This window comes from Ammospiza caudacuta, chromosome 24, assembly GCF_027887145.1.
Source record: "Ammospiza caudacuta isolate bAmmCau1 chromosome 24, bAmmCau1.pri, whole genome shotgun sequence".
Classification (NCBI taxonomy): domain Eukaryota; kingdom Metazoa; phylum Chordata; class Aves; order Passeriformes; family Passerellidae; genus Ammospiza; species Ammospiza caudacuta.
The window spans coordinates 2,620,625-2,645,850 of NC_080616.1; the positions used below are offsets into that span (position 1 = coordinate 2,620,625).

Below are 25,226 nucleotides of genomic sequence, written 5' to 3' on the forward strand. Positions count from 1 at the left end.
ACAACAATCTGCAGAAGGATCTAAGAGCTAAAATGCACATGTGAAAAGAAGAAGAAAGTCCCCTACACAAAATTGTTTCTGCCATGTGCCCTCCAAACACTGAGTGAGCCTCTGAAGGCATGTATTAGTTTTCGCTCTGCTGTCTTTAATGGAGACAAACTGCCTTAATGCAGACAGGAAAAAAAAAAAGAAAAAAATCCCAACTAATTCCTTGTCAGGACCCAAATACTCTCAGAGTATTTTGCATAAAGTAGTTAATAATGGGAAAATTCATAGCACCACTGGTAGAGCAAGGTGGCAATCAATTCTGGCTCTGAACATCCCACACGTGTTCCCACAACTAAGCAGGAGAAACACAGAAATGACACCAGGACAGAGCTCAGGATGCTCATTTGGGATCACTCAGGCTTGTTCCCAAGATGTAGTTCCCACAATGAAAGATCAAACTTATGATTCCTCTTCCACAATCTTTGTTGTTTTAACTAAATCAGCCAGGTTGAACAAACCTGTGATGCCACGAGGCATCTGTTGGCTTGTCTGAGGTCACTGTGTACCATGAACACTAACTCTGGGGAACAACAAGCAAAATGTGAGTTTGTAAACTAAGTAAGAATTGCTCTCCAAAATGTCCCAAGTTACCAGAATTAACCAGAGAGAGAAATGACTAATACAGTCTCTGTTCAGAAACATAACGTGCTCATCAGAGGTGAGCAACAGTAACACAAGAATGGATGGGACATTCCTCATCCCTCTCCACAAATCAAAATAACAAATGTTCAAATGTTCCCTTCCCTCTACCAACTGAAACCAGCATTCCAGAAGCTTTAGTAGTATATGAGACTGCAGGTAAAGACACCACACAACCCTTACTGGAGAGTGGTAAACACAGAAATGTTTGGGGCAGAAAGAGACCTTAAAACCCATCCAGTGCCATCCCCTGCCATGGCAGGGACACCTTCCACTTGCCCAGGTTACTCCAAGCCCCATCTAACCTGGCCTTGGACACTGCCAGGGATGGGGCAGCCACAGCTGCTCTGGGCACCCTGTGCCAGGGCCTCACCAACCACACAGCCAAGACTTCCCTCCCAATATCCCATCTAACCCTGCTCTGCCAGTATGAGGCCATTCCCTCTTATCCTCTTCAGGCCTTTGTAAAAAACACTAAGAATTGGATCACAATCACTGTCAGAGATGGCATTCTGAAATGTGCACAGAGCCAACTTTAGGAATGTGTTAGTGATTTTGATTTTCCTTGAACACTGAATTTCAGGAGCCCTTTTCTTCATAAGGGATCCACAATTTACAAGCTAACCTTGAAACTGAAACAATTCAGAAAAAAAACCCCAGCTCCCTATGCTCCCATTCCTTCTGTCATGGACCTGAAACATGAAGAGGGGATTTTGGACAAATTTCTATTATAGTGCATTCTGGAAAGAGGCCTTCCAAAAAAACTCCTGTAGAACCAAAAATGTTAATTGAGAAAGCAGAGCAGCAGTCATGCTGCAGCCCTAACATCAGCACTGTACCTAGGTCTGACTGTGCCATGTGAAATGATGCCAAGCTACCCTCACTCCCCCCAAGCATGAGACAATGATACCAGATCTTACCTTCCCTCAGTCTTCCACTCTGTCCACTGCCCGGTTGCAAACTTATACTCAAAGAGGTCATTTTTATTCTTCAGGTTAGAATTGGAATAGATATCTCCAGTATAACCACCTGGACAACAAGAATTCCATTAGACTCCCAGGCTATGGAGCACACACGCTCCCAGGCACTGCATTAGGAGAAATTTTAGATTGCATAAAATGTTTGGCTAATGGACTACTACAGAAGGAGACTTCTCTTTCACTCCTTCTCCTAAAAAATCATTATGGTAATGAGCTTCAAGTTGTCTTTAAACAAAACAGTGCCATCTTTCCAAACTAAAGTTGAAATCACAGCCATGAAAAATACTGGATTTGCTACTGAATGAGATCTTTGACACCTCCTAAAGATCTCTGACTCTTTTTCCAAACCAGTACAGCAGCACATCCCCCACTTGCAGTACAACCTGCTGCTGCCTTACCAAAAACAAACATGCTGCTCCCGTAGACCACGGCCGAGTGGTGGTACCGTGGTGCCGGCGGCGTCCCCGTCGTGAAAGCCCTGCACGGGTTACAACAGCACCAGTCAAACACTCTGGTTGTATCTTGGGCACCCAGAGCTACTGTGCAGACTCAGAAAAGAAACAACTGTTAGAAGTTATTCTTTTGCTCGAGTGTTTCCCTGGTTTTGGATAGTTGATTGCACTAAGATTTTATGGAACAGCAATATAGTGTAGATGGTTACAAACATGCTGCTGCTGAAATCTATTTGGCAGAGCTGGAAAGTGAGACACAGGTGAGATAAGACAGAGCGCCTACTGCAGAGCAAAGGAGCCAAGAAAGGTGTGAGGAGCCCTGGCACCTTCCCTGGCCCGAGGGGTGCAGCACACTCAGTCCCTCTGCACTCCCACAGGCTGCAGGAACAGAGGTGACCCTGGTCCTCTCCCTCCCTCGGGCAGGATCCATAAGCCCGATAGCCCAGCACACAGCAGGCTGGCAGGGAGCAGCTGTGACAGCGCTGAGCGGAGGTGACATTTCCTCTCGTACTCAGGTGGTGCCACAAACTTCTACACCCAGCCCGAGGTGCTGACAGAAGCTGCGGCATGTCCCGGCCCTGCCAGCGACCAGGGATGGCGAGGGGCTGCACTGCCCACCTGCACCACGAGCAGTCCTTCACGTCGAAGCGCAGGAGATCGTTCAGCATCGTCTTCCTGCGGGGAGGGACGGGAGAAGCGGCTGAGCCAGGCCGGGGGTCGGACAGGGGCGGCCATGGACCCTCAGCCCTGCTCCCCTCACACCCTCACACCCATGTCCCCTTACATCCATCTCCCCTCTCACCTACCTCACCTCACACCCCCTTCCCCTCACACTCACCTCCCCTCACACCCCGTTCCCTTCTCACCCATCTCCCCTCACGCCTCCTTCCCCTCACACCCATCTCCCTTCGCATCCCGTACCCCTCACACCCATCTCCCCTCACCCCATCTCCCCTCACCCCATCTCCCCTCAAACCCATCTCCCGTCATACCCACCTCCCCTCTCACCCCGTTCCCCTCATACCCACCTCCCCTCACACCTATCTCCCCTCAACCCCTGCGTTCCCGGCTCCCCTTACCCGTTGTCCCCGCCGAACACGTAGATCGCATCCCGATAAGCCACCACAGTGTGTTTGCTGCGCCTGCGGGCGGCACGGACAGGTCAGCGGCGCCGGGAGCCCCCCTCCAACCATCCCGTCCGCTCCCTAGCTCACCGGGCCCCCACGAACTCGTCGCAGGGTGGGAGGCGGCGCCAGCGGTGCACGGTCTCGAAGGGCCCGAAGTTGAGGGTGAGGTACTCGACGCTGTCCGAGCAGCTGTGGTCGAAGTCCACGCTCGGGGCCACCTTCGAGCGCCCCGCGCCACCCGCCGGGGCCGCGGCCGCCGCCATGGCCCACGCCTGCCCTCTTGGACTACAACTCCCAGCGTGCCCCGCCAAGCGCGCCCGCTTTCCGGCGCGCCTGCGGTCCAGCCGTCAGACCACAACTCCCGGCGTGCATCGCACCCGGGGTGCCGGCCTTACAGCCGCTAAGCCCTGGACTACAGCTCCCAGCATGCACCGCTAGAGGGGCGGGGGCCCGAACGCCGCTGTGGAGCCCGAGGTGCCGCGTTCGAGGCTGGGCGGGGACCGAGCTCGGGCCGAGCCGGTACCGGCGCTGCCCGGGTAAAGACGGGGAAGCCAGGCGGGATGCTACATTACTAGGGTTTATTTGTTCATTCAAAAACAGAACAATACTGATGAATATGCATAAAGTCTCATTCCAGGGTCTGAGCTGAGCTGGTCAAACGCGGTCCGTGGCGCCGGAGCTTCGGGAGTGAACGTGGCCAGTTAGTTCATCCCCACAGAGTCCTGAGGGGGATACGCGTGCCAGGCACCACGGCAGCGATGGATGTGCCCTCGGCTGTGCAGTCCCCCACAGCCCATCCTTTGCTTTTCCTTAGTTTATGTTTCCTAACATGGTGCCAGTCACCTCTGTGACCATTAGTTTAGTTTCTTCACAACAGCAGAGAACACAAGTGGTGCTGCACCTCAAAACCAGAGCTCAGATGCTGCTTTGAAGTCCAGCAGTTTCCATGCTGAGCAATCACTGTGTGACTGGTCAGAGGTTTTTGGCACAATTCCTGCAGCAAACACAATCCTTGTATAAAGACACACCACAGAGCGAGCCTTCAGAATTTTATTAGGAAGATGACAGTGGTTAAGCTGAAAAGCAACGAAGTCATGAGCACCAGCAGGACTTTGCTGAGGTCCCTCAAACCATCTCCCTTGTGCACTCTTAGATCCTCTCCAGCCTCTTCCTAGGGATTCCTTCAAGCAGTATTTCTTGCCCAGACCCCCTGCACACGGTGAGGGTGCTGGCAATGCTGCTGCACAACCACACCATCCCTGTGCCAGTCCTGCCCCTCGGGCTGGTCCCAGGCTCCAGTTGCCATGCAGCAGCACCATGCCCAGCCAGCTCAGGCTGCATCTGAGCTGAGGATGAATCAGGGAGAGTGCAGAGCACCAGTTCAAGCCAAGAGGAACAACCTTCCCGCTTCCCAAGCAATCTGTAAGGGATACATAGCCTTTTTTCTGTCCATCTGTGCTGTGGGAAACTCAGGTAAGAAAATCTCTACACATAAGAGACAATGTCACTTATCACCCCATCCTTCCCTTCTCACACTCCTTGAAAAAGCACTGATAACTGCAAATCAAAGCTGGTTTTACTCAAACCACAGATGAGCTCCAGCAGGAACATGGCACTGACCCATCCATCTTTTGGCACTTACAATGACACAGACACCTTTAGATGTTTCAGTTCAGTGCCAGTACTAATGTCAGCCTCATTTTTCATGGATTATTTGCATGTGCAAATGTTCATGCATATTTTCATGGATTAAATGCACCCTCTGACGTGGCTAAAGCCCCCCTGAGGCACAGGATTCCAGCTCCCACTGGAGCACACACAAACCCAAGCAGCCCCTCCTCTGTGGGCCCAGGCTAAGCAGCCTTCAGTTCAGTGTGCTGACTGCTCCTGACACCCTGAACACACCTCGGTGCTTGCAGATGTTTGGCATTCACTTTTGTCCAAGTATGGATGCCTGGGTTTGTGCCTTCTTCTTGGTCGGTTTTCAAAGCTGCACTGTTAGGTTTAACCTGTTGGCCCTTTCAGTGGAAGCTGAGAGACAAAGGCCTCAGAACAAAACTCCTACTGGACTGTATGACAGGAGGGCCAGGGCACCCCTTTTGTTACACGTTCTTATAGACCAGAGAATCCCCAGGGAAGAAAGACACTGAGACTCAATGGCATGGGAAGAGCTTGTACCTTATTAGACATATAAAAATCAGGCTTCAAACTCTGCTTCTCATAGTTAGTTAGGCACTCAAAAAATTGAGAATGGCTCAGAGGAGTCTGCAGGGGATGGGGTTTCCTCCCTGGCTCTGCCCACTCTCACGCACAACCTGAGACAAGTGAGAGACAGAAGGAGTCCAGGTTATGGGGGTTTTGATACAGTGTCAAAGCAAATGATTCCACAAAGGAACAGCAAGTGCCTTTCTTAAAAGGAAACTGTAATGGCTCAGCCCATTTTAAGCAGCAGATACAGACAGCACAGGACTCCCTTTCTGTCCAGGTGGCTCCCATGAAACACCCAAACATCCTCAGGCAGCACATACAGAAAGTGTCCTAAGGAGAAATATGTCTTTATAAAAAGTGACTTCAGGAAACAAGAACAAGTTCCTTTTAAATCTGTTTTATAAGAAGGATACCAATGTACATTTTAATAGTTTTATTTCATTTTCCCCAAAAGGGAACCAAAGGCAGAGAGGTGTTGTGAGATACATCACACTGTTCTCATGGGGAAATCAATTTGCAAATGTTATTTTACCACTCTATAAAAATACACACAGGAGTGTGAAAAAAGCAAAGTAGTTCAGAGTGGCTGTCATGGAGCAAATCTGTTAAATACAATCAGTTCTTTTTTTTCCCCTAAAAACTGTGGCTCCTTGTGTTCCAGAAAACCAGTCTTTCATAGCCACATGCCACAGGAACAGAAATGTAAGTGATGGCTTCCTCTGAGCATGTGCACACACAAGTGTTAGTGAAGAACTGCTCCCATGGGAGATGTGAGCAGCAGAGCCCCATCCACACCAGGAAAGAAGAAACGCACTCAGGTTCATTGTCTCAGCTTCCCTCCAAACTCCTGTGAACTGGCTCCATCCCATCCAGGCAGCTCTGAAAAGAGTCTGTGGTTCTATAAAAGAAGTCACGTTGTAGGATCAAGATATTTACCCTGTGTTTCGTGAGGAGGAACAACAGCCAAGAGGAACAACCCTCCCACTTCTCAGGCAATCCGTAAGTGACCCGGGTCCTTTCTCTGTCCAGCTGTGCTGTGGGAAACTAAAAGTGCCTCTTCACAGGTAGAGACATTTCCTTTTAAAAATATTAAGGACACATTATTTTTTATCGTTAAGAACTTCCTGGAAAGTTACTGTGGAAAATGAAAGTGCTCCTGTGGTGAGACCCATGTGCAATGTCCTTGCTGCTTTCTCAGGATTCCTCTCCTTACATCCTTAGATGTGCGTTAAGATGAGGCTCAAAACAAGGAGGACACTGTCGATCTGGAACAAGGCAGGCAGACACTGGAAAATGTTTTATGTCCTATCATAAAACGTGGTATTAGCCAAAAATAACCTATTGTTCAGATCTGGCAGGTGTGGTCTCTGGAGTGGCTCTATATCCCGATGGCCTGCAGCACTCGCTTCTCGTTGTCGTTGAGGTGGTCAGAGAACATGGCATAGCAGGGCTGCTGTGCAAACTGGCACAGGAAATCGGTGAGATAGGCCTGGGAGGGACAGAAACAGCCTGTCAGCACCACCCTCCTGGGAAATCCTGCTGCTTCCACCTGGCAGGACACACAGCCCAACATGCACCAAGTAACACCCCGGGATTGGAGGGAACAGAAAGGAGCGTGCAGGAGGAGGACTGGAATCAGAGGGAAAGGTTGGAGCAGAGAAAAAGGGTGGGAGCAGATGGAAGGGCCCATCAACAGCTGCAGGTGTTGGGAAAAGCAGGAGCAAAGGGTAACACAGGGGCTGACTGGGTGGGAGCATCTCCAAGTGGAGTATAAAATTCTGTCACATTCACTCTCCAACCTACTCCTGACTTTTGCCTGTAGCTGTGAAGCTCACAGGTACAAAAGTCTCATCTCCCTCTGTTCAAAGAGTTTTGTTCATTCACATTTCCACGTGAATGGAAATAATATAATATAATATAATATAATATAATATAATATAATATAATATAATATAATATAATATAATATAATATAATATAATATAATATAATATAATATAATATAATATAATATAATATAATATAATATAATATAACTACTACTACTATTGATGAAAAATAGCTCCAGAAGTTCTTAGGACACCTGGCCCTTTCCAAAGTAATTTCAATTAACAGAGTGCCTTCTGTTAGTAACTGCTGTTTCCAGTGTTAACATATTTGTTAAAGTACAACATTTAAAAAATTAAAGTTTATAGAGAATGATTGGATTCTGATAAAATCCCTCATTCTAGAGCATCACCTGGAGATCTATTTGGTAAAGAGGGTCCTTTAATGCATCTGGATCATCCTCTTCATCATCTTCATAGTAATCTTCATCTGTCAGAGGCAAATCAGCAGGTTTTAACATCAAAAAGAGCAGACTATTCCAGGAAATTTTCTATTAAGCTACTGAAACCCAAGGATCCAAAAGTAAATAGTTTCAGCACTGCTGGGAAAAAGAAAATTTATCCAGAATATTCTCCTTTAGGTGATGTGATAAAAACCACTGAAGCCCAGAACCAGGGTCAGCAGAGGCTTGAGGAACACACAGGTGAGCCAAGCACACATGAGAGGTTTGGGAATTCCAGGCACCAGGATCCTAGTCCCACGTGAGGGTGACACTTTGCCAGTTCTGAGCTAATGTGAGCAGCATCCCTCAGTGTTTCCCTGTAGAGTTCTCCCTTCTGAGGCCACAAGAACCTGAGGGATGATGCACCCACTCATCTCTTTATGCAGCACTTGCTCCTCAAGGCCTCTCCACAAACGAACTCACCCACCCTAGGACAGCACCATGCTGAGGTCACACCTACACCTTGAGCAACAATTCTCTCTTTAGAAGAAATACCTGCAGGAACCTCTTAGGTGTGCAGCCTGTACAGGATGTGAACTCCCAGGTGATGTTATTTATAATGCTGCAATCTAATCCCCATGTTGCTCAAAGCCATGGCTTCTCCAGAAAGTCCTAATTCACAATCCAGAGCAGAATTCCTTCCCCATGCCTGAGGAATTTGTTCTGCTGCTGGCAAGGGAATAAAACCTTGACTAGGATGTTACCTACTTGATTATTGCTTTGAAGAAGGACTTTCAAGCTGTTACTCACCATACTTGTTTGTGGAAAGAATATCTGACAAGAACTGTCCTGCTAAGCCTTCATCTTCATCCTCATCTTCCTCCTGATCCTCCCACATATCATTTGAATCATCTGTTTAGAAAAAAAAGTTCTAGAAATGATCCAGATTCAAGAGGTCCAAGAGGTCTGTGATCACTCTATAGGGGACTGGAGTTTGTAGGCAAACACAACTCTGCCTGTGTGGGTGGATGAACAGAAACACCTACAATCCTCCTTATCCTTTTGGAATGATTCCAGAGCTGGAACCAAGCAAAAGGCAACACCAAGAACAGATATTTGAAGTAGGAAGAAAGGCAAACCAGATACACCATGAAAGGGTAATTTTATTTGCACATGGTCAGATCCCATCTTCCAAACTAGCCCAAAAGAATTTTTAGGTCTAAGGATACACAACACTGACTTATCTTATTCTCCCATTTTATTTATTTTTACCTGGAAGAGATTGGTAGCACTTAAATACAGCACAGGGAAGGAAGAGATATTGTCCTAATGATGAACTGCACAACAAAACAAGAGATCTGGAGAGGGACTTTGACAAAAGGAATGGCTTCCCACTGCCAGAGGGCAGGGTTAGATGGGATATTGGTAAGGAATTTTTGGCTGTGAGGGTGGCAGGCCCTGGCACAGGTGCCCAGAGCAGCTGTGGCTGCCCCTGGATCCCTGGGAGTGTCCAAGGCCAGGCTGGACAGGGATTGGAGCAACCTGGGACAGTGGAAGGGGTCCGTGACCATAGCGGGGAGTAGAACAGGATGAGCTTTAAGGTCCTTTCCAACCCAAACCATCCTGGGATTCTGTGATTCTATGAGCTTATCCTCTGGACCACTATTCAAACCTTTGTGACATTAAATCATGTACCTGTAACTACAAAGTCCCTATACCAGAAATTCTTCTCAAGAGAAGATCAAGTAGCTTTAAGCCATGCAAAGAGTAAAAGCAAACCCAGTATTTTACCTTGGCTCCAATCTGCAGTTGACTGTCTAGATGCATTTGCTTCCATGGCATTAGAAAGTTCATTTATTATTAATTTTAAGATTTTTACTAACAAAGGAATGTTTGTCCAGCGCTCAGGATCTGTAAGAGAAAAAAATACACATATTCATATTGCTTTTAGTTAAAAGTTATAAAACAGGCCCTTATTTGTTGAGGTGGGGTTTTTTTATTAGGGAGGTTGGGAGAGAAAACCAACTGACAAAAAAACCCCAAAGCTTCTTTCCATACACCCTCAGAGCTACATTCCCAAAGATCTCAATGCAGTATCAACCTTGCACATTCTAAGTGAGGAGGAGGCAGGGGGAGAATCTTCACAGCTGGATGAAAGTGTGACTCTACTCCTGCAGGTGCTTAATAGAGTCAGCTGGAGCCAACCTTCTTTCTTTCCTGAAGTCCCTTTGCACACCCACCAATGCTTTCATGTAAATGAGCAATGCATGCTCTGCCCTTCTGAGGCACTGTAAGCTCCAACTTTTCCTTACTAGTGTTCCTGCAGGGCTTAACTATTCCACAGGGCAGCCAGACAGTGTATTTGCCCTTAACTACAAAAGTAAAGATCCTATCAAATAAAAAATCTGAGAGCATTAGTTTTAGCTCTCACTAATGCTAGTATTAATCCTTGTTTAACTCAAATGCTGGCAGTTGCCATTTTTCTCTCTGACCTTCGTTGGTTTGGTTTTTTAAGCCAAGAATAATCAGGTAGCAAGTGATTTGTGACCACCACCCACCTCTTAAAATCCCTAGTGCTTGCCCCATTCATCTCCTTAGCTGTCACCTTAGTCCTTCAGTGCATCACTGCAGATCCCAGGCCCGTGGCAGCTCAAGGAGCACTGAGTGCCTGGAGAGGCTCCCAGTTTGGGTCTGTACAGCCTCCACATCCCATCCACCACTGGGCACAAGGAGCTCTAGCACAGCAAGTGGCACAGCCAAGGTCTGACTGATGGCTGAGCAGCCCCTGAGTGTCCTCCTCCCCTGGAAATACTCAGGAAATACTGCCCAAGGTTCTGCACTAATTTAAAAGATTAATCTCAACAGCAACCTCCAGTCAAAGACCTTGGGTTTAACCTATTAAAAATAAGAAAAGTATTAAGCGGAGACTGGTCAAGTTTCCTTAAAAGAAATCTCTAACTTGTTGAATCACTGTTTTTTGTGAAAATGTCTCATTGAAAAAAACACCCCTTTGTTTTAAATCTCTGCATGCACTAAAGACACTTTTCTCTCAGAGAAGCTACCAGGCATCCAGAAATATCAATTCTGTCTCATGATGCAAAACAGCAGTGAAGAACTCCCCATCCCATAATTGCCTCATCCAGTTATATTAAATCAGACGTCAGGAGCCCTCCAAACCAGTCTCCGGCAGAATTAAGGTAAATAGATACAGGTAAACAAACATCTTAAGCACATGATGTATGAATGCACTAAAAACCAACACATGCCTTCTGCAGGAACTATCTCCCACAGCTCTGTGTGATCTGCCAGACCTATTTAAGGCCTTTCATAGCATCTACTTACAGAAAAAACATTCTGTTAAACACAGCAAAATGATCACTCACTTTTGGCCGACTTGGATCGTGTCCGAATTCCCTCATCCATATTAAATATTTCTTCTCCCTTCACCCTGATATCCTGGAGTCTCTTGTCATCTGTGTTGATGCCATACTGCAGGAGTTTGCACAGTGCTACAGAGCTGGGAGCAGAGAACAGGAAAATTAGAGATCAGAATTGCCCTGAACTGTCTGGCTTTCACAGCCCCTCTCTAACAGGGAACACACCCAGAGCAGAAACCCCAATGCTCTCTCTTCTCCATCTCTGCCAAGAACAAGCATGACAGAATTTCCCCATGTCTCCTGTTTTATGTCAGCATCTGAAATTGGACTCAGCTCCTGACCTGCACAAGGAGCAAGCTTGGCACTGCTCAAGCTTTGGATTTAGCACCATCAGCAGTACAGACATCCATCCACACACACATTAAAGGTTTCTCCAGGTCAGAAGGGCCACCAGGTTCAAGTGCCCCTGCAGCACCATGTGCACACGAGGATGGAAGTAAGAGAACAGGAGTGGCAGCAAAGCAGTAATTTGGCTGATCTGTAGCAATGATCTGCCCCCTTTCCCCAGTCTCGATGCTGATTTTCACTTCTGGTCCTTCATGGCTCTGCCACACTCAGACCTTCCAGCTTGCTCCTCCCCTTTACATGTTCTTTCCATCTCTGATCTCATATTTCTACTCCACACTTCAAACCTTTTCCAGCTCCACACTGTTTTCAAGCACACTGAGGATGATGCTGACTACAGGTCAAGGCTGACAAACTCTGCTTGGAACCCCCAAATCTCTCTCTCCTGGCTCCACGAATCTCAAACTGAAGTTTTGGAGTTCTGTGGAACTCTTTTTGTGCTTTCACTTCTCACCCTCTCTCTCTGTCCCACACTATGGCTCTGACTTCTGCTGGTTTGGACCCAGGTCTTACCTGCTGCCCCAAGCTGCCCAAAGTTTTCCCATCATTTCATCAAAACCCCACAGCCACTTCTTCAACCTGCACCCAGTGGCTGGGACTGTGCACACAGGAGATGTCCTTCTACCAACTGCTTCTACTTCTGTGCACACAGGAGGTGTCAGCTGCCTTCAGGGTCCTTCTACTAACCCTGAACAAGAGGCTCCTCAGGGCAGGCCCTGCTGTTCCTCAGGACACAGAAACTCCAAGCATTTACTAATATGGTAAATGTCACCACAACCAACCAAATCCAAGTGTTTAATACAGTGTGGAGCCCTGTTACATCACCTGTACACAAACATTTCTCATTTTGGACAACACAACTCTAAGCAATCACCTTTAACCTTGTTCTCCTGGTCATACTTGGCTTTTCCCTGTGCCATAAGCCTCAAGAGATCCTGCAGACAGGCCTGCACTGTCAAAATGGGGATAAACCACCAGGCTTAGGGATGAAACCAACAGAATGTGAGCAAAAAGAGCACTGGAAACCCAAATCTGCTCCTTGTCCTTCAGGATTATTACTAACTTCCATTTTGAACCTGCATTTTCCCATTATTTATTTCACAGGCTATTTGACAGTCCATAACAATGACATAACAACACACACTAATAAGTGATTTAACAGCTGGTGAGACCCCTAAGAGTGGTCTGTGAGGCTTCATGATTCCAGAAAAATCTAATACAGCAGCTGTGACAAAATTTAAATGAACACAGAGCATCCCATGCTTTGGAATACAGCACTCAGCCTCCAGCAGAACACAAACATGCTCCCACAGCAAAAGGGAGAGAATACTGTTGCAATTGGCTTCTTGATCAACTTTTAACTAGATCAATAAATCCAGAAGAAATCACCAGATTCTCTTAGGAAATACTTCACAACACTCCAGAACTCTACAAAGGCAATGCCATGTGTGGAAGCTCTTCTCATCTCATTCACAGAAATTCAATCCCAAAAGCAGCCCCGTGTTTGCAGGACCTATCCCCTTCCCCCTCCTGTCTGTTCCATCACAGGAGCAGCAGGAGCACTGCTGGGGAAGCTCAGAGCTTGCTCCAGTTACCCCAGCTCTGCTGAGCACCACTGGCAGTGCAGGGAGTTCTGCCCAATGCTGGCACACCCTGCTGCCAGCTGAGCCAGCACTCACAGGCAGAGGGATGAGGGCACTACCAGGAATCTCTGTGGCTCCCACCTGACTTTGCCTTCATACTGCCCATAGAAGAGGTGCTGCCTGCTCATCCACTCAGCCATCACAAACTCCAGGGCAGGCTTGCCAGTGGGGCCAGGCAGGCTGCACAGGAATTCCAGGAGGGGCTCCAGTTGTGAGTGAACCAAGTGGGCAAACACCATGATCAGGGACTGCAGGAGGAGAAAGGCAATGTTAGCTGTACATAATTTAATAGCTGCAAATGTTTTATCAAATATTTAAGGAGCTGGAGTGAAGCTGTGCTTGCTGAAGGAAGCTGAAGCTCCCTGCAGGAGTGAAGGCTGTGCTTACCAACCCCAGGAGGAAGGGAAAGTACACCCAGCTGCAAAGCACTGTGCTACAAATGCAGGAAATAAACACCAGCACATCATCACTCAGCGGCACCTTCCCAATTTTGAATACATTTTGAACATGATTTTAGGGAAAGAACTACAACTTCTGAAAAGGTTTCATTACAACATGAAGTTTTAGACTCCTAAAGATCAGAACTCATTTCCTGTGTATGTCTAAATGTCACTTTCCCATCTTGAAGGCATCTCTGTAGCCCTCCTCAGGAAAAAGCTGCCCATCTCCAGAGGACCATGTTCCAGGCTAACACAGGGAAGAGATCCAGCATTGCAAAATGCCTGGCTACAAGGGCTGCATGGCACTGCTTCAGATTTAAACTTCTGTATCTTTTAAATCCAAAACCAAGCAAAGTGAGAGCCATTCCAAACAATTATCATCGGTATACCCAGGGGTAAAAAATCTTAAAGCAGGTGAGATCTGCTGACATTGAAATGGCCATTGTGGCACCACATGCCAGCTTGAAAAATGCACTTTCAAAAATCAGAGAAATAAGATAAAATGGTTAGAGCAGAGTGAAGATCAGCTGAGTGCTGCACTGGGGGCAGAGATGGGATCTTGCTCAGCAGTGCCAGCAAAATGTCCTCCCCCAGCTGCTACCAAGGAACCAGGGCAGTCAGCATGAGCTGCTCTACATTGAGGGCACAGGCAAAAAAAGACAGGAGAGAGAATGAAGACCACTGGGAAAAAAAATCACTCCAGAAAACTGTGTCACTACAAGTAGGTCAAGGCTAGAAGAGATGGTGATGCTCTTTAGTGGGCTCACTCAGGCCAACTATGTCTCCCATCCACCAAAAGCTCATCTTGTCTCAAGTCCCAGGCATTTATCCTTGGAACACAGAACAAATCCACTCAAAAACACATGCTGCCTTTGCCAAGATGTTCCTACTGAGGCAACTCCTATCTCTCCAAAAAAGGCTTCCAAGTACAAGGGCATGAGGGACTACTGAAGGTGCATTACAGCTTATCCAGGAGAATCTTGCTTACCCTGTAACCTGACAAAAAAAAATTTGGACCTGAGGAACAGCATGGAGCTGTGTCCCAGGAGGGTCAGGCTGGGTATCAGGAAAAGTTTCTTCTCCCAAAGGGTGGTCAGCACTGAACAGACTCCCCAGGGAATGATCATGCCCACAAGGCTGCCAGAGCTCAAGGAATGTTAGGACAGAGTGAGATTGTTGGGGTGTCCTGTGCAGGGCCAGGAGCTGGACTTAATGATTCTTTTGGGTCCCTTGTAACTCAGGAGATTCCATGATTCTCTGATCAGAGTAGGCATAACAGGATACACAGACCCACCAATTGTATGAGCCATAAATAACAGGCAATAAATGAAAGGAAATGGTGACAGTTTCTTCTCCTGGTGCTTCTCCTCACTCTCCGGGGAGCCAAACCTGCTCACCTGCATCACACTGAGCGTCTCTGCTTGCTGCATTTTACTCAGGATGGCTCTCAGGATCTGGTCCAGATTCTCTCCCAGCTCACTCCCGGCTTTTGAAATTAAAGTGGAGACCAGCCTGCCCACAAAGGCAGCGGTGAACTCCGAGGTGCGTGGGTCCAGGAGCTGGCTCACCACCTGCATGACGTACCAGAGCCCGTTGTGGCCCTGCTCGTCGTGCCACTGCGCGATCTGCTCCAGCGCCACCGACACGTACGCGCGCAGGCACTCGCCGCCGTTCTAGGGACACAATGGGCAAGGGGTTGGGGAAATGAAACAGGAAAGCCTTATAAATATGATTGCCTGGCAAAAGATTTTGAGAATATGGAAACTATGAGCAAAATTGAAATGAAAGCAAGCTTTGAGATCCCTCAGTTACTGAACAACTGGAAAACAATGGTGTGGCCAGCTGAAGGTGATCCCCTTTTGATGGAACAACACCCTCTGCTTGCAGACAGGCCCAAGAGTCAGAGCAGACCCTACAGCTTGGCAGAAGGGGCCCAAAGAGGAGTTTTTAGGGTTTAAAATGTAACACAGTGTGGTAATGTAATGATTCCTATAGGCTGTATGTAAATGCTATAGGATTTGTATCTTGTACTAGATTGGTTAGTGAGAATGAGAATATTCAACACAGAAGAAGATTCATGGTATTGTAATGGGAACTTCACTCTCCTTACCCTTTTACTCCCTTACTCTCTTACCCTCTCATAACACTTTATGGTAATGTAATTATTATTATAGGCTGTATGGAGATGCTATAGGATTTGTATCTTGTACTAGATTGGTTAGTGAGAATCAGAATATTTAATACAGAAGAAGATTTATGGAATTCTAACAGGAACCTCACTCTCTTACCCTTTTACTCCCTTACTCCCTTACCCTCTCATGCTCTCTCTCCCTCTCTTCTCTCAGTCCTGCTCCAGCTGTGGCTGGCATCTCCAGGTATGTTCCTGCACCCAGGCCCTTTGCAATAACCCACAAGTTCCCAGCCCTGGCTGCAGAGATCTCTCATCTCCATCCATCCCCACCATCCTACCCCCTGGCACTCCTACATAAGGGAGTGGGCATGTGGCATTCACACACTCTTTGAATATAACTCTCTCTCTCCCAGGATTTTTCCTGGAGAAGTACAGAGAGAAGAAGAGAAAGCAATTCTTATCTCTACTTGCTGCTCCTGTTGTTTTTGCACGTGGAATGTGTTAGGAAGATTGTTTACGTGAAGGGATTTGTCAATTGGATTCTGCTGAGGGTTTCCTTGGCCAATTGGGTCAAAGCTGTGTCCTGCCTGTCTCAGACAGTCATGGGTTTTTCTTTAGTATTCTTTAGTGTCTTTTGTATAGTATCGTTTTAGTATCTCTTTAGTATAATTATAATATAGTATTAATATAATATAGTATTGTTTTAATAAAGCAATTGTTCAGCCCTCTGAATCATGGAGTCATTCCCAGATGTTGGGGTCACCCTGCATTCAATATGGGCAGGCAGGGGAGACATGCCCTTCACCATCCCAGAACCTCCCTGAACTACAATGAAAACAAGGGGAAAACTGCTGGCACCTGGTAAGATTCACAGGTAAGTTCTACAGACTCCAGCTCACTCACACATACACTACTCCTCACTGCCCAATCAGCAGCAATCAAGATAACTAATAAATATTAACAATAAATACAACAACAACCTCAAGTAGCTGCAGTTGTGTGCCAATCTCGCTACCTAAAGAAATTCAAAAAGTTTTTAACAAGTGAGAGGTGAAGACAGAGAAGTGTGACATGAACAAAACACAACTGCAGCTAAGCTGCAGTCCTTTTGAATTCTTCTTAGCACAAAGATCCAGCAAAGCAACCAATGTGCAGGTCTACAATTTCTCCCTGTTGGTCTCTCACCTATTCTCACTGGTTTGTTGTTTAGGCAAAGACCACATTGCCATGGTCTGTATTCACATGGCAAAGAGCAGCTGCCACTATGGAACTCCTTACATAAGGAATGAAACCACCCTTGTTACTCATTTGCCAGTTAGAAGCTGGAATGAAAAGGCTCCCTGCACTTCTAGCCTCTGATGCTTTTTCCTTCTTGCCAGATCCTCCAAAGACACCAGGCCATAGCCAATCCTGCCTGCAAGCACAGCTCAGCTGATGCTGGAGATCATTCCCTGCTTTCCCTCCATCCCACACCTGGCTCAATCAAAAAGAAGTTTGCCTTCCCCTTCTCCCATAAATGAGTACAGCAGAAAGCTGCTAGATTACGAGGGCTAGGAGGATTTTTGCTGTCCTGTGCCTGTGAATATTCCTGAAGATAGCCCCTGCCATTACCAGGTGTGATAAATGTTATTGGGGACAGAAAATCCTTACAGGATTGTTCGGTTTTGGGAGATTTTTTTTGTGTTGTTGGGCTTTGGTTGGTAGGTTTTTTTAACATGCTCCAGTGCACTAAAACAGAAAAACCATCCAGGCTGCTGCCTTTCTACTGTAGTTCTCCACATTCAGGAATGATCAGGAGAAGTCACTGCAGGCCCTGAACAACAGGACTTTCATGGTAAACTGGAGGTGGCAGAGGCTCTGAGGGGCTGCTGATACAGCAACTGGCAAGCACAGCCTGGCCTTCCTCAAAGGCTGTGTCACCTCCCTTGGGCTGGTACAGCCCTGCAATCCTCCCCAAGTGTCACCAGCCTCCCCCTCCCCACAGCAGTACCTGCATTGTAGCGTTGTCATCTGTGTTCAGGCTGCACTGTGCCACTGCAGGGAATGCCTGGCAGATGAGGAGCTGGGACAGAGGGGGCTTTGTATTCCTCACAACTGTGGTCAGTATATCAATAGAGGTCTGAAAGGAAAGCACAAACTGTCACAGCAGCAGCCACAGAACTTGAAGTCAGCACTACCCACCCCTGCTGCAAACATCAAAGGTGTGAACTGCAGGGATGTGGCCACTGCTGCAACCACATCCTGAACTCACAGCCTAGAATCATTTTTAAATGCAAGAACCCTGGAGTCACACACCCAAGCATCACTGCTGTGAGCTGCAGAAGTTCCCAGGACAGTTCCCAAATTAAGAGCAGTGTCATCACTCAAACAGGGCAAACAGATGCATGCTAATCAGAACAGCCAGAGAACTGCTCCAGCTGACTTGTTCCATTTTGATGATATTGATTGAAATTTATCTTAATTACCCATAAGCAATTGTTACAGTCACACCAATTAAGAGATTATATGCATATTGATGCAGATATTTATGGATTTAATTCCACACAACCAATCTACACAGTCAGTGCTCCATCTTTTATTAAGGCACCTGTATAATTTATCTCAAATTCATACATATGTGATGCATAAATCAGAAAAAGCCTTAGGAAGAAATGCAAGGAACAGTTGGTGTACTCTGCTGGGAGAAGAGGCTGCTCCTGCTGAAAGATGGCAATGTCACAGCAAAATGACTGGGGATGACTGATACTGTGGAGACTGGAAGAAGGCCAGAGGAGCAGTTTAAAGCAAACTTTTGGAAGCATCCTCCTGCACCTGCAGTTTGCCTCCTCCACAGAGAAACCTCCCCCAGTGACTGAAGCCATTGCTCCAGAGCATGCCCACAGCAGCCTTTCTGCCCTTTGCAGGGCAGCCAGCCCAGTGTTACAGAACAGGAACAGCTCCAGCCCAGGCCATGCCCCAGTGATGCACTTACTGCACACAGCCCTGCTGGGATCTTGTCAGCTGGGGCCTGCATGATGCTGACAAGGGTTGGGATCAGCCTCATCTGCATTGGACCCTGGCAGGCTTCTATTTGAGCTAGCTCCTTAAAAATATCCTGGGCAAGAGAAGCAACAACAGGATCTGGAGAGAGAAAGCATCATTTACTAAAACACAGACACATCTCAATCTTTGCCACCACTATTTTGGCTGGGCAAGGCAGCAAGTTTCCCCTCTACCACAGGAATCAGTGTTCATTCAATGACCACTGATTAAGTTTTCAGCAGCAGGATTCAACAGCAAAACCAAGTGTGCTTAGGGATGTAAGTGGATGCATACCATTACTGTACTTGAGGAATATTGCAATGGTGAAGGGGCAGATCTTGTTCTCCATGCTGGCTGTAAATGCTGCATCCACTGTGCACACAATGCACAGTGTCTCCATCACCAGGTTCAGCACCTCGGAGCTGAACTGAGTTGCCAAGTGGATCAGGCCATCCAGAATGCTGGGGAGGAAAGGCTGCAACACGTGGGTGCTCTCAGAGATCTTCAGCTGGTCACAGTAGCTAGATGAGAAATTTGTGATACAAAAATACATTCCTAATTTATTGAAGTAACTTAAATATATTCTATTCTGGATAATACAAAAAGGGTTGTTCCATCCTGTCCATTGTTATTCCTTAAGTTCAATCCTCTAGGACTTCTCTCCTTCAGTCCTCTACTGCTTGACCTCCCCAGGAGCTCAGCAGGAAGGAGGAGGAAAGCTCTCACCAGAATTCTTCCCTCCACATTGCACACAAAGCAGAGTTGAGCTGAGTGATGTTAGAGGCTTCTACTGCCCCTCAGTGACAGATCTTTTCTAAGAACTGCCCATTGATGGAGAAAAGGAAAAAAGTCCAGGACAGACACTGCTTACAAAGTGTTTTGCTACCATGTTCTACAAGTGAGCTGGGGTGTGATAAAGCAATTTCAGGAATTACTAAGTCATAAATCTCTGACTTTATTTATTCATTAACAATTCAGTGCAAATAAGACAAAGTGCTCTGTTTGGAAGTGGTGAACAGTTAGGTTTTAGCAGATTTTTTAGTGACTGTTTTTTTTGATTTTACACTAATGTTCATCAAGTACAGCAAAGCTTCCTTCTGACAAAAATGGGGTAAGAAAATCAAACCCCAAACACTCCTTATGGCTGTGATTGGCTCCATAGGCCTGGATGATGTCAGTCACCTTTATGGCCAAACAGGAATAATCTGGGTTTCATCCCTGTGCTTTCCAACACTACCTAGTGCTGCTCCTCCCTGTGACCATATCCATCACAACACTTTACTGCAGCCAACCCTGAATCTCAATTCCACATTCCTCATTAGAGTTATTCTATTTTGAACCTGTTTGCTTACACTTTTTAAGCCGACATCTATTTCATTCAAAGCAAAACCTCCCACAGCCCAGACAGAAATGTTATTTTAACAAACCAGTTTATCAGTGTGATTTACACCCCTGTCCCAGGGTTTGCTTACCCCCAGATGGCTCTGACTGCAGAGATCCTGACAGAGGGGGGCTGGGTTTCGTGCAGCCCACTGACAGTGGCCTGCAGGAACTGCTGGATGAGCTCTGGGGACATGGCCACGGTGAAACGGCTGGCAGCCCACAGGGCCCGGCCCAGGAGGAAAGGAGACACTGCAGCAACACAAAATACCTCTGTTGTTTCAGAATGAGCTTTATGAGTTTAAAATCATAAAGCTGCTTCCATCCATTATTTACAGTCTTGTCATCCCAATAGGAAAACACTGAAATGTGACACACGGGACAAGTGTGCAGACATACAAAGAATTTTTGCTCACGGTTTATTTTCTTAGTTATTTCAAAGAATAATTTTTCATTTATTAAAAAGCCTCCTCCCTTAAACTATTTACACTTGAATTTGTTCATCACTGAACAACAGTAAAGGAAGAGAACAGAGGCTTTGCCACCAATTCCCATTTATCCAGCTCAATATTCTGTCCCCAGCAGAAGAAAGCAGCATCTTAGGGAGAAGCATTGGAATAAAAGAGCTCATACCCAGGGACCTCTCATAGATTACATTACTAGTCTACAGCCATCACCCTGCAGTTACAGAATGGAATTCTGTGGTTCACCAGCACCACAGAAGCAGTGGACATTCATTATCCACTCACCTGCTTGCACTCACTAAGGTATGATATATCTTTATCACACTTATTCCTGCTGCCTTTTCAGACTATAATCTCCTTACCTATCTAGGCTGGCCTCAAAGTGATGATGCTCTCTGTTCCTCAGCATCTTTACTGCCATTATTTATGCTCCTGCAAGTACTAATTTTAAGATGAGGACATAAAACACTCTGTGCAAGCTGTACAGCAAGAGAAGAGCTTTGTTTTTTAAGTCAGTATCATAAAACACAACATTTCTTTGTACCATTACTGACCATTAAATGGATATCCTTGGAGAGCCATCAACACACTGACTGTGGGAGCCCTTCTAGAGCACAGCAGCTCATTTACAACCCAGTGCCATACATGTAAATGAATGTAAATATATGTAAATTGCTGAGGTGGTTTCTTACATGCATTGCACACTATGCACTTTGCACACTAGTTCTTCACCCAATGTTAACACAAAGAGAACAAAAAACCCTTCTTTGTAAGGGGTTAAATAAGTGTTTCTTTGATGAAAAAGGAACCCAGGAATCAGTTGTTTCTACCCTGACAACTCAATGTGGACTCATCAATGATGCTCACATTAATGCCTTAAACTTCTAAAATTTTAATTTGCAAGGACTTTGAGGTCTGACTTTCAACAATTCCTCTGATTTTCTTGCACACTGATGTAAGATAACACAGAGAGCAAAATCCTGCTGAGTTCTCAGAAACAGAATCCCATTTAGCCAGGAGCATTATTGGAATTCATGTGCTACAACTAGTGTCAGCCTCAGCAGAAAACAAATGGGATGACATGGTGCAGCAGGAATTCTGAAGGCAGTTAAACAGTGCTGGTGCCTTTCCCAGGAACAGACAAAAGACATCAGAACAGCAATTTTCCACCCAGCTCCTCCAGCCTCATGCATCCAGCCAACAATCAAATCCAGCTGAAAGCACAGTCCCACATATAAAGGACTTAGAGTAGAACTGGGAGCACCTGGGAACTCACAAGATTTATTTTTTTCACATGAGCAGATGCACAATTGCATTTCCCAATCCCTCATGCACACATCAACCTGATTGATTCATCAGACTCCCAGCAGTTACTCCTAGGGATGCATGCAGGGTCCCACATACCTGAAAGGTTGAGGTCTGCCAGGACCACATTTGTCAGGAAGCCATGCATATCAAAGTGTATTCTCCCATTCTTCACACTGTCTGTAATTATAGACTTGACTGAGCCCAGGGCCAGCATACAGGCTTCATGTATTTTCCACCTGCAAAACAGTTCAGACGCCTTAAGACTTTTCCTGTCATCAGTCAAGAAATAAATACATATTCTGAAGTGAAGTCACAAGTCATTTTCTGGTCTAAGCTACGACAACTATTTCCTTGATCCCAAAAGAGAATTTAAAAAAGCCCCTAAAGAGATTAACATTCACAAACTGCAAGATGGGGGCTTGGAAACTCCCTCAGGATGGGCAGCATTCTCAGTCCCTCCCTAAAATATTGGTGGAATAGTTTTTACTTGTACCAATTTTGTCCTCATAATAAAAAAGAACCTCTTCCATGAAAGCTTGTGTCCCAGCCATGCCTTCATAATTTTTGTCCAGAAGCACTGGGATACCCAGTACATTAAAGGTTTGAGAACATCTTATTTTGCATTAACATTTTGTTAATTATGATGATATAGAACTCTGTGCAAACACACTTCTCCTTGGTTATATTTGTGAAGCCAACCTACTTTACAATTAGGGAACCTAATGTCTGATTGTGCAGCCATTCCATTGCTGCTCATTATCAGAGGAGCTCCTCTGACACTAATTCAAAATAAACACAACCACTGAACCAATGCCCTGTAAAACCAGGAGAGAATCTCTGTGGACCAGCAGCCAGGTACTCCTGCAGTGGAGTTTTCTTCTTCTATCCCCAAATAGCATTAAAAACTGCAACTCTGAAGTTCTAAAATTGAACACATATATCTGCATACAGCACCACTTGACATCAAGTAAAAAAAAAATTAACATATATCTATATGTGTTTTTTATATATATATATATGTGTGTGTGTGTGTGTGTGTGTTTTTATATATATATATATATTTAACATATATATATTCCTGAAAATTTATATACATATACATATACATATACATATACATATACATATACATATACATATATTCCTGAAAATTTTATCCCAATTACTGAGCAGGAAGTATTGCAAATTTCTCTTCTGATTTTCTATAAGTAATAATCATTTCCCATGAGATGTTTCAAGGAACATCAAGCTCTGAAGGGAGGGAGCCTTGGCACAGATAACTTGTGCTAGGAACTGCCCAAAGTCCTACACATGAAGATTTCACCATCTGGCTCAAGAACTGCTGTACTTTCTTTTTCTTCTTCTAATCAGAGCTCTCCAGCCCCATCCTTGCTCTTCAGTTGCATTGTCACAAATGAAATGTGATTAAATCATGGTGCACCCAGTGCTGCAAATGAGGTCAGCACCCATCCCAGCGCTGTCCCCTCCCCAGCCAGCGCTGTCCCCTCCCCTCCCCGCCCCAGTGCCATCCCCTCCCCGGCCCAGCCCCTCACCAGTGCTCAGCCCCGCTGTTTTTAGCCTGCTCAGCTTCCTGCAAATGCCTCGTAGCTGCTGCAGCCAGAGCAGTTGCACTTTCGTTCTGGAAATCAGCAGCCACAGCCTGTGCACAAGGAAATGGGAACACTCATTTGTATGGACTGTTAAAAGTTGGCCTTTTCTCTAAATGCCCTTCCTGAGGGCAGGTTTGATACTTGTTATTACTACTGCAGTATCTAAATGTGGGATATGTTTCATACCAGCAGGAGATCCTGAGCAGCAATTCTCACTGTGTAGGAAAATGTGTCATCATCTTCATCCTCCACAAACTGCTGTGGATTGGCAGTCCAAACCTTAATCTAGAGGAGACAAAAAGGACAGGACAGCTGAGAATTCAGGACACCATCAGTGAAAGGCAGCTTTTCTGTTCTCTGCAACCTGTTTTGGAAAACTACTTTCAGAATTTTTCTCTGCCATAAGAAGTCTTCATCCTCAACTGATTTTTCTTCTATTCCATTGGAGAAACCTTTGAACAGAAGAAACTTTCTGTTCTGAGCTCATCTTGCTCTTCTGGCCCTCATTTGAGATCAGAGTTTGACAGAACTAATGACTGACCTGGAAGCAATGCTGCAGCTTTATTTTTAGATGAGGAATGGGAGTAGCAGATAAATCTTTTAACAGAGTGCTTGTCTTTATGCATGCCTACCTAAACTAAAAGATGATGGTTGTGACACTTGAGAGGCCAGGAGCTATGCAGAATTTCAGTACAAATTATTTCACCCTGCTAGCACAATATTTTGGCTCTCACAGAAAGCTGTTTATTCCTTTCAGCATGAAAATCCTCATTTTCACAGCACATGGAAGAATGAAGGAAGAAAGCCTGAAAGAGCTGAGATTGTTCAGCCTGGAGAAGATTCCTAGAGGACCTTATAAGTGCCTTAAAAATAAAGCCCTTTTACCAGAGCCCCAGGACAAGGGCAAGATGGTAGGTTTGGATTACAGAAGGAACTCCTAACTAAGGGGGTGCTGAGACACTGGGTACGTTGCCCAGAGAAGTTGTGAATGTCCCATCACTGAAAGTGTCCAAGGCCAGTCTGGATGGGGCTTGGAGCAACCTGGGATGGTGGAAGGTGTCCCTGCTCCTGGCAGGGGGTGGAACAGGATGGGCTTTAAAGTCCCTTCTGACCCAAACCCTTCTGTGATCTGTGATTTTCTGTCCACCTTGTACCATTCTGGAACCTCTGAGTGCTGCCACAGCAAAGTGATGGAACAGTCTGTTAGATTACAGCAGCTTCCACACACTGAAACTCTTCCCAGGACACTTGCTGGTTTAAATATCTCATTTCCTTTGTTTCCTACACAACACAAACATGCCCACCTGCTCCTCTGTGATCTGCATGTAAAGCAGGATGTAATAGATCAGGTCTGGCAGAGCCTTCTTCACTGTGCTCTTAAATTTGTTGTTTTCCAACAAAGCATGTACAAATTCAAATATGCTGAACACCAGATTTTCAAAGCCCAGAACTTCACCTGAACAAAGTGGGAAAAACAAAAAAGAACATGACTGAATATGCCAACAAACAAAAAGGTACAAATGGACGTGAAAATAATTACAAACTGTTAGCTTCTCTGAGCAGATATTTATTCCTTCTCCTGGACTAGCAAGTGCATCAGCAGCCCCAGGAGGATTTCAGACCTCATCACTTTCTGCTCTCTTCCCACCACACACCTCTCATTAAAATTTATCAAGCTCAACCTAAAACCTATTTGATTTTCTTTTGTCCCACTACTTTTACCT

At 45.8% G+C, this 25,226-nt stretch overlaps 2 protein-coding genes across 2 annotated transcripts in view; both read right to left on the bottom strand.

Moving 5' to 3' along the window:
* Positions 1-3,517, bottom strand: part of LZTR1 (leucine zipper like post translational regulator 1) — a 39,587-nt gene extending 36,070 nt beyond the window's left edge. Inside the window, exons 1-5 of the mRNA XM_058819312.1 lie at positions 3,334-3,517; positions 3,199-3,261; positions 2,738-2,794; positions 2,066-2,145; positions 1,608-1,716 (exon numbers count right to left, since the gene is read on the bottom strand). Of these exons, the coding sequence (XP_058675295.1) occupies positions 1,608-1,716; positions 2,066-2,145; positions 2,738-2,794; positions 3,199-3,261; positions 3,334-3,509 (485 nt within the window). The 5' untranslated portion in view covers positions 3,510-3,517. The remainder of the gene's footprint in view (positions 1-1,607; positions 1,717-2,065; positions 2,146-2,737; positions 2,795-3,198; positions 3,262-3,333) is intronic.
* Positions 3,518-5,643: 2,126 nt separating this feature from the next.
* The window catches only part of IPO9 (importin 9), a 41,315-nt gene continuing 21,732 nt past the window's right edge, over positions 5,644-25,226 (bottom strand). Inside the window, exons 10-24 of the mRNA XM_058819316.1 lie at positions 24,807-24,958; positions 23,689-23,787; positions 23,446-23,552; positions 21,989-22,128; positions 20,213-20,372; positions 19,035-19,261; positions 18,691-18,839; positions 17,710-17,838; positions 14,986-15,261; positions 13,230-13,396; positions 11,107-11,240; positions 9,515-9,634; positions 8,534-8,635; positions 7,694-7,770; positions 5,644-6,943 (exon numbers count right to left, since the gene is read on the bottom strand). Coding sequence (XP_058675299.1) covers positions 6,833-6,943; positions 7,694-7,770; positions 8,534-8,635; positions 9,515-9,634; positions 11,107-11,240; positions 13,230-13,396; positions 14,986-15,261; positions 17,710-17,838; positions 18,691-18,839; positions 19,035-19,261; positions 20,213-20,372; positions 21,989-22,128; positions 23,446-23,552; positions 23,689-23,787; positions 24,807-24,958 — 2,150 coding nt within the window. The 3' untranslated portion in view covers positions 5,644-6,832. The remainder of the gene's footprint in view (positions 6,944-7,693; positions 7,771-8,533; positions 8,636-9,514; positions 9,635-11,106; positions 11,241-13,229; positions 13,397-14,985; positions 15,262-17,709; positions 17,839-18,690; positions 18,840-19,034; positions 19,262-20,212; positions 20,373-21,988; positions 22,129-23,445; positions 23,553-23,688; positions 23,788-24,806; positions 24,959-25,226) is intronic.